The following is a 7,838-nucleotide window of genomic DNA, read 5'->3' on the forward strand; positions in this document are numbered from 1 at the left end:
GAGGAGCAAGGGGCAGAGCTCTAAGCACCCCCCGATAAGCCCAGTGTGCTCAGCCGGGGCATCTGGCATCGCAGAAGCACGGGAACATCAGCTGTCAGGAAATCAGGCATTAGAGCTGCTTCCAAAATAAGAGCTTGCTCTTGTACTGCTGACAAAAGACAAAGCACATCCATATCAGAAGTCAGTGTTTGGCCCCTTTTTCTCAGTGTCTCAGCACAAGGATCTAGAGGAAAAATAAATAATTTAAAGCAGAAAATTTTCTAAGATGGCCCTCCACCCAAAGTGAAGAAACTGCAGCAGAGCAGTGAGCGCAGCCACGAGCCCCAGTCCTGAAGCTGGGGGCTTAGCTGCAGTGGGAAGCCATACCTACGAGCAGGTCTCCTGCCCCAGGCACCTGCCCCCTTTCTTTTTAGCAGCTCAGCTCCCTCCTGACTGTGGTTTAGTGGAGGCATTTCCATCTAGGTCCTGTCCAGACTGTGCCAGGTGGTCAGAAGCTGGTTGCGTATCCATGTTGCTACCAGATGAGATTCCTGATGAGGATGTGGATTGCTGTCCTGCTAGTTTCCCCAGTTGCAACAGAGAACGAGGTAGCAGGGACGTCAGCGCTCTGAGCAGCAGAGTCCCAGGCTGCCTCATCTCTCTGCTCCAGCTCTGTCATGCCAGGGGGATGCTGAGGCACAGCAATCCCCAAAGCTCACACTCCACCAAGAGCGGCTGCCCTGAGCAGCATCGCTGCAGGGACGCAGCACGACCCAGCCCCTTGCCGCCCACGGTCATACGCTGGCTGCAACGTCCCACAGGACCTTCCTTCTGCAGCACACACTGCTCTTATCACGCCAGACCTTTTAGCCTGTCATCCTGCCCCCATGTCCCTGAAGACGAATGGACTCACGAGCCCCCGTGCTGTGCGGAGGGAGGGGTGGGTTTGTTGGATTGTTTGCAGAGGCACGCTTTGGCAGAGCCAGGTGCTCGGCTCCGCTGAGCGTGCCAGGCCTGAGGCTTTACAAAGAAGTGTGGTGCCGGCACAACCCAGCCTCTCTTCCCCATGCTTAGTCTCTCTGCTGGGAGCTTTCTACTCTCTCCCTCTGCTCTTGCCCTGGATCCTACAGACAGATGGAGGCAATGAGTGGAGGAGGGGACCCTGCTATCCAATAGACACATCCAGCACAACAACAGCTCCGTGCTCCCACACAGCAGCCCAATTCAGCAATCTGACCTCCTGGGTGCTCCCCAAGTCTCATCCTCCTTGCTCTCCTCTCACCATGCCCCACATACCAGCTCACCTCTCAGCACACTGGCTCAAATACTATCCCGATCTGTTATGCTTGATTTTACCCAGAAAGGTGGAGGGCTGACTTCAGGCCCCTGCAACATGACATACTTGCAGCACATTTCAATGCTGGTATTTGTGCAAAGGTTGGGTAAAAGAGGGTGGGTTATCAGAAGAAGAGGGGACTCAATCCTAGGGAGCAGGAGGAACTGAGAGTACTGTTCACTGTTCATGTACGATCACCCACCTGGCTCCCAGGCTAAGGTCTTGGCAAGAATGATAGATGCTCCTGCAGAACCAGAGGCACATGCTGGCCCTCAGTGGGAAAGCACAGTTGAATTAATTCCTCTTCTCTTGTTATGTTCAGCAGAGAATGTCAGCTCTTCTCCAAGCTACAGTTCTATATCCTTGCTTCTCCAGCCCTGGCTGTTGTGCAGGAACACTTATACAGGGCCAGCAGGTGCCAGAGCCCGGAATTTGCATCCAGGTTTTTCACTGAAATGGACTCTGAAAGGTCTTCAGCCTTTTGCAGCCTGGCCTGGACCCAGGGGCCCTTGCAATATGTCTCAAGACTCTTGCTGTAGAGCTGCTTTGTGTCTGAGAGTGGTACACTCCTAAAAATGCACCGTAAAAAAAAAAAAAAAAAAAAAAAAAAAAAAAAAAGCCACACAGGGCATGAGGCTCTTTCAAATCTTGGGAAGAGTGAGAGAACTGCCACAATTCTGCCATCTATCTGGAAACCACAGATGCATCCAGCTGGGAAGCCTACAACACATCAAGCCATTCCCAGTTTTAACAGCTGCAAATAGGTAAGGCAGTGTTAAAACCAAGAAATCTTTATCATAACAGCAGCAAACCTCACCTTGAATGAATGGTGGCTAAGCAAGTAATGTTTTCAAGCATCTTCCCATGCCTGGCCTGCATTTTCATGTCAGCTGCTGCAGCACAAGCTGCTCCAAGCTTATATTACAGCTGAGAGGAACCAGTGCCTGAGGTAGAAAATGTGTGTTTAGAAGGAAAGATATATCCAGTACCTTTTGGAGTCCATGAATGGACATATTACAGTCACCTCAACTGCAGTAGAGAGAAGGAAAAAAAAAAAAAGGAAAACGGAACAGCTGTGAATCAATATCTGGAAAGAGTTTGCAGATCTAGAAAGGGAATTATATACCACAGTAAAGGGATTAAGGGATAGATAAAAGAGAGGGTAAAAAAGGGAAATTACAGGTCGCTTTTGCAGATGACAAATATGTTGCACGTGTCACTGAGGAGGCTGCAAGCGAAAGCTACAAGAGGCATAGCAGAGCTCAGATGCATGATTCCCAGAAGATGAAGGAACAGATTTTGCCCAATCCTGAGGTGCTGCTTCAAAAAACAATTGTTAATAGAAAACTGTATTGTGTATCCAAGAAGTTTCTCTTCTGCAGAGAGACATTTGCTAGTGAAAAAAACCCAAGGTCTTTTCTTTAAACCCATATATACTTTCCAGGCTTCCTGTGGCATATGAGTGTCTGGATTTAGAGAGCAGCAGCTTAAGCTAAAAGGTGAAGAGGTCCAGTTCAGTTCCCCAAATTTGAGAAGGGCTCAAACAAAGTACACAGGAACAGCAAGATAAACTGTGCATTAAGAATACCTGCCCTTTCTTTCCAGCTCCTAAAAGCATCAAGGAATGGAGAAGATACAAGCTGGAGCTCTGAATTTCCAGATCACCTAGGAGACAGCACTTGAGGCAGGAAATCCTCACAGCAGCCCAGGAAAAAAAAAGAAAAAGAAAGAATCTTTCAAAAACAGCCTTCCCTTACCCATTTGCTCCCCAGGCAGAAGAGCCAAATGACTAGTAAAACAGTTGTGGCAGAAAATACCCAGGCAACAATATAGTATCTCAAGAAGATAAAAATTCATTCCTCTATCATGTTTGTTTCTGGTCTGAAGCAAAAGGTTCTGCAGAGAAAACTGCTCCAAGACAGCCAGTTCAACAGTTTAAGAGAAAAACATCCTCCTGTGTAAAAGAGTACAATTTACAATAAGATTTCATCCTCTCTTGTTTACTAAGACTTTGCTGTTTACCTTTCACTGACTATCTGATATTCTAACCAATTCAAGATTAGGATTTTTTAATATTTTAACTCTGCAACAAACCAAAAATTAACTAAGTTTAACGCCTGTGGATTTTATGACAAGAAGTTGTCTACAACTGTGAGTAGACTGAAAACAAACATCGAAGATTCCAGATATCTTTCTGATTAAGAGCAGCTGTTCCCCAAGAACTAAAAAAAAAAGTTGCCTGTTAGCCAGAAAGTGTGGGTTGTTTGCAGACTGTTTCTTCCAATGCTTAAAAGAAAGCTGGTCAGAAAGCAATGGAACTTGGTCTTCCTTTCCCAATTAAGGGGAAGGCCATTCATCAGCTCTAGAACCATGCAATACTCAACTGAGCTGATCGAGTTCAGTTTGGACCTGTTTTGAATCAGCACAGTTTCGATCTGGCTTCTCTGTCTGCCCCACAAACATTCCCAGAGCACGCATCATGTACAGAGATGGTTGTTTCTGTCACGTGCTTTAGGTCGGGTATCCCAGGACTGGGACAAAATAAAAGGACTGCGCATCCCTAGCATCTTGGGTTCATACCTACACCATCTGCTTCTCTTTCACCTCTTTCTTTTTTTGTAAGTTCTTTATATTCCCAATGCCTTTAGTCTCTGAACACTGTGTTAAGGCATTATGCTATAAATATTCCGTGGGAATAAGTTTACAGCACAAGCAACTTGGCTTAAGGACAAAGTCTAGCATCCTCATGCTCTCTCTCTCACTTGCTTGAAAGAAATGTGTTCAGCTATTCTCTATTCAAGTGTCCCAGGATCAGAGGAGAATGCCGCAGTCATCAAAGCTACCCATCTCCACCCCTGTTCCAAGCAGCTACAGTACTGAGCCCTTCAAAAAATTTTAAGATGCAGTTTTATGAAAATAGATATTTTTTTTTCTCCTGCTACCCCTACTGAAAGGTTAACCCACTAGTTACAAAATGAGCTTTTGGGAAAGCCTAGTTTCAGTTGACTACTCCACCCCACATCTTTCACACAACCCTGCACTGTTACAGCCCCAGCACCTTTACAAAGCAAGGGCCTTAGTACCTCCTACTTCACCAAGGTGTTGCAAGTGTCAGATATATTTAAGAGCATGAAGCATTCAGATACTATGGAAACCAGGGCAAGAGAAAAACCAAAAATAGATGGAAGATGCAAGCTGTTGAAAAGTCTGGATGAGTCTCGCTGAGAAAGGCTGTGCTTGCTGCAGCTGATCCCACCAGAGCGGGATCCATTTAGAACTAAATTCCCCCTCTTCGCTCTTTCCATAGATTGTCTTTTTTCTCTGCCACAGGGAAAGAAATATTCTTTTTCCTCCTTAGGCCTTTCATTTTCCCTCTGTTTAATAGGCCTCCTAATTACCAGTTCCTCTGAATGATTCGCATTCTAGCTTGCCCTTCCCATGACCTGGAGTAGACTGCTGCCTGACTGCTTCTGTATAGCAGGATTATTGGGAACATATCATGAGAATAAACACTACAGAGCAATTTCCTTCTGAAAGGGAAATCCAACAGCAACTACAAAAAAGGATGTCTGAAACAAATAGAGGCACCAGCCTGTGAAACGCTATGCCTCTCTTTTTTTTTTTTATAATGCAAACACATTTATTGTGCATATTCACCTTCTACAGATGAACCAGTTGTTGAAGTATAATAATCCCATTCTTCACTCAAAACAAAAACCACAAAAGAACCATCGCCGACACAGAAAGTACTTAACGTGCTAGAATGACACGTGGAGGAAACACAGCAGATGCCAATATGAGGTATACAAACCATTTTACTCAACAGTCAACCGAGTGGAAGACAGTAACAGACGTAGAGCTGTTAAAGCACTCCACAAAGTTGAGTGAAGCAATCCATCCCTTGGAAAGCCAGGTTGGGGTCACATCCCTCACCAGCACAGACCGTGTTTGCTGGAGACTAGAGGTACGGAAGTCTCACTTCACAGTACTGGCTCTAGTTCCAGACGCACATTACAAGCTACTTCTTGAAAACAGAACAGTCTCTGGTCTTCTCAGCATGACCACAACCTCAGTGAGGAAACTTCAACGAGGTGCAGTGAAGGCTCCAAATAAGAATCCTTGGCTTTACAGTTGTCAGTGCACTTGAAGGAAGGGAAACAGATTGAAGTCATCCAAGATGCTTCATCTTATAATTTCTTGACTGCAGCATCAATCTCAGGAATGATCTCCTTCAGCTGGTTCCACTGTTCTGCAGACAGAGCAATCCCTAGAAACAGCGAAAGAGGTTTCAATAGGCAAGGTGCAAGCGTCAAGTAGCACACCAGACTGGCTCCTTCATACTAGCTACATAAGAGAGAGCTGGAATCTGGGGCAGAGGCACAGACCAGAGACAGAAGCGGCTTTCTAAGCACGACAGTTGTGCCAGTACTTTGGCATCCATATCAAGAAGTTCTCAATGCTATCTCAGAAACACCATACAAAAATATAAGCTCAGATTGCCTTTCAAGAGCCTCACAGCCCCTTATAGTCTATTCCCTGGTACAGTTTCCTACCCGCAAGAGCTGGGAAGAAATTCTAGAACCTTGCTCCATGCAGCAGCTAGGACATCACCCAGCTCTATTTTAAAAAAATGTCGCTAACAAGAAATCACTGGTATGGCTTGACCACTAGAGAAGAACTGGTTTCTTTTTAGATCCAGCATAGATAAAGTTTCGATGTTCTGTGTCCGCCCCTGACAAAACAAACATGGCAGTGGAATTGCTGTGCGGGTTCCAGCCAGACGTTGCCAACTTGTTCCTTTTGGCTTTGTAAAGAATCACATTAAAGAACTAGGGCCCAAGCTTTGTTAAATTCTCTAGATAAAGATCAGGGGCTGAGAACTCTAGAGAAAAACAGCAGAGGCACTATTTAAGCAACAACAAACTTCTTCACGATCTCATGTTTTAACTGAGAGATTCTCTGTCTTACATTGTGGATGTGCTCCTTTCCCTCTCTGCCCTCAACGGCACAGAAAAAGCTTGAGGGCTTTGCCTCTTATTTTCATTATAGGGTACACAGCTCTCTCTCAGCAAGTAATTTATACTTCTGAAGACATTAGTTTCTGGAAGGAAAACCATGCTTGGTGGTTCTGAACCAAACCAAGCTGAAACAAACTCATCTGCCCTGACAGAAAAGCCTATAGCAAGGACCAAAATGTTCCACAAGAAACCTCACATTAACGGACTCTTTGCTAGGCACAAAAGTCCAGAGCCTGTGAACTTCAAGGCAATCTGGCAAGTCACTGGTGAAGTCCCAAAGCAAAAGGCTTGAGTGTTGACTCCTCAGCTGAAGAGCTCCGGAGAAAAAGTTGTCTTCCCTTCTCCAGCTCCCTTTGCTTGCATCACCTGCTGCTGTGATGGGCCACCCAAGTTGTGTCACTACATCACATCATCAGACACCAAGTCAAAAGAATAAGGAATACTGAAGACAACAGCAATGGGGTGTCTTGACAGGGATCCAGAATGGTCTTAACCTTCTGTCCCCACCTAGATGGGTAAGGATGGACTTACTTCTGGGAGGCTCTCCTTGCCAAGTATAGCTCCACCATTACAGATTAGGGACAAACACAGAAAATGCCACTTTTTTACGCTTAGGCATGACCAGTACGAAAACACGTTTGTCAGCTGGCACTACGATACAAGAAAGCAACATCAGAGGCAGTGTTTTCAGCCTTCTCTCCTCCACTTTGCAGTTCTGCCCCTGCCTACAGGCAAAAAGACTGATGATCAGAGGTGGAACCAGAGTCGTGCATAGCAGCTTCCTGCACTGCTTCTCAGAGCAGAACTGCCAGGCTCCAGATCTCACAGGAGGCTCATGCTCACTCACTGTGCTTTTCTTCAGTTGTTGCCACCTAGGCTGAGAAAACGCTAAACCCTCCCGTGTAGTTTACGTAGCTCCCCAGTCCCTCAGTGTGGCAGGCACAGGTCTCCCTAACACCGAGGGAGGCAGGCTTAGCCAGCACTGGGGAGCCAGCAGCCAGGGCAGAGGCCCCCAGCCCCTACCTGCCAAACACAGCTGTACCTTTCCTTCCCGGTTTCAGGCTGCCCTCCTTGTCAGTGTAGAACTCCCTGACGTCCACAAGGGCCTTTCCCTTGAAGCAGGATACTCTCACATAACGCATCTTCCCAATCTGCGGCAACACAGAGCCTATGTTAAACCCAGCCCCACAACAACCTGCGCCTCGGCCCACAGCACCCACGGGGTCACTCAACGTGCCAGAGGACCAGTGAAGGAACAGGAGGCACCACGGACAGTCAGCTCAACCAGAGAGATGCTCTGCTACAAGCAAAGCAGGTAGAGGGGAGACTTGTACAAAGAGAAGGAAGATGTGTTCTTCGAGTGGATCCCCACCCTCCATACCTGGAACATACCCTCCTCTTCAGTGCTTTGTCCTAGAGGTTCTTCCGTCACCTTTGAAGATTTGGCCTCCGTTTTCAGCCTTTTCTCTGACTTAGAAGGCATTTCCTTCTTTCTTTTCTAGAAG

The 7,838-nt window shown here is 46.4% G+C and overlaps 1 protein-coding gene across 1 annotated transcript; it reads right to left on the bottom strand.

Moving 5' to 3' along the window:
• Nucleotides 1-5,502: 5,502 nt before the first annotated feature.
• Nucleotides 5,503-7,828, bottom strand: LOC104278100 (activated RNA polymerase II transcriptional coactivator p15-like; the record flags this gene model as incomplete). Its single annotated transcript, XM_009874972.1, has 3 exons — nucleotides 5,503-5,582; nucleotides 7,376-7,484; nucleotides 7,715-7,828. Coding segments are annotated over 3 exons (303 nt in total), but the record flags the coding sequence as incomplete, so codon positions are not given.
• Between the last annotated feature and the right edge of the window lie 10 nt (nucleotides 7,829-7,838).

The sequence above is a fragment of the Apaloderma vittatum genome, unplaced genomic scaffold, assembly GCF_000703405.1.
Source record: "Apaloderma vittatum isolate BGI_N311 unplaced genomic scaffold, ASM70340v1 scaffold42008, whole genome shotgun sequence".
In the NCBI taxonomy this organism is placed as follows: domain Eukaryota; kingdom Metazoa; phylum Chordata; class Aves; order Trogoniformes; family Trogonidae; genus Apaloderma; species Apaloderma vittatum.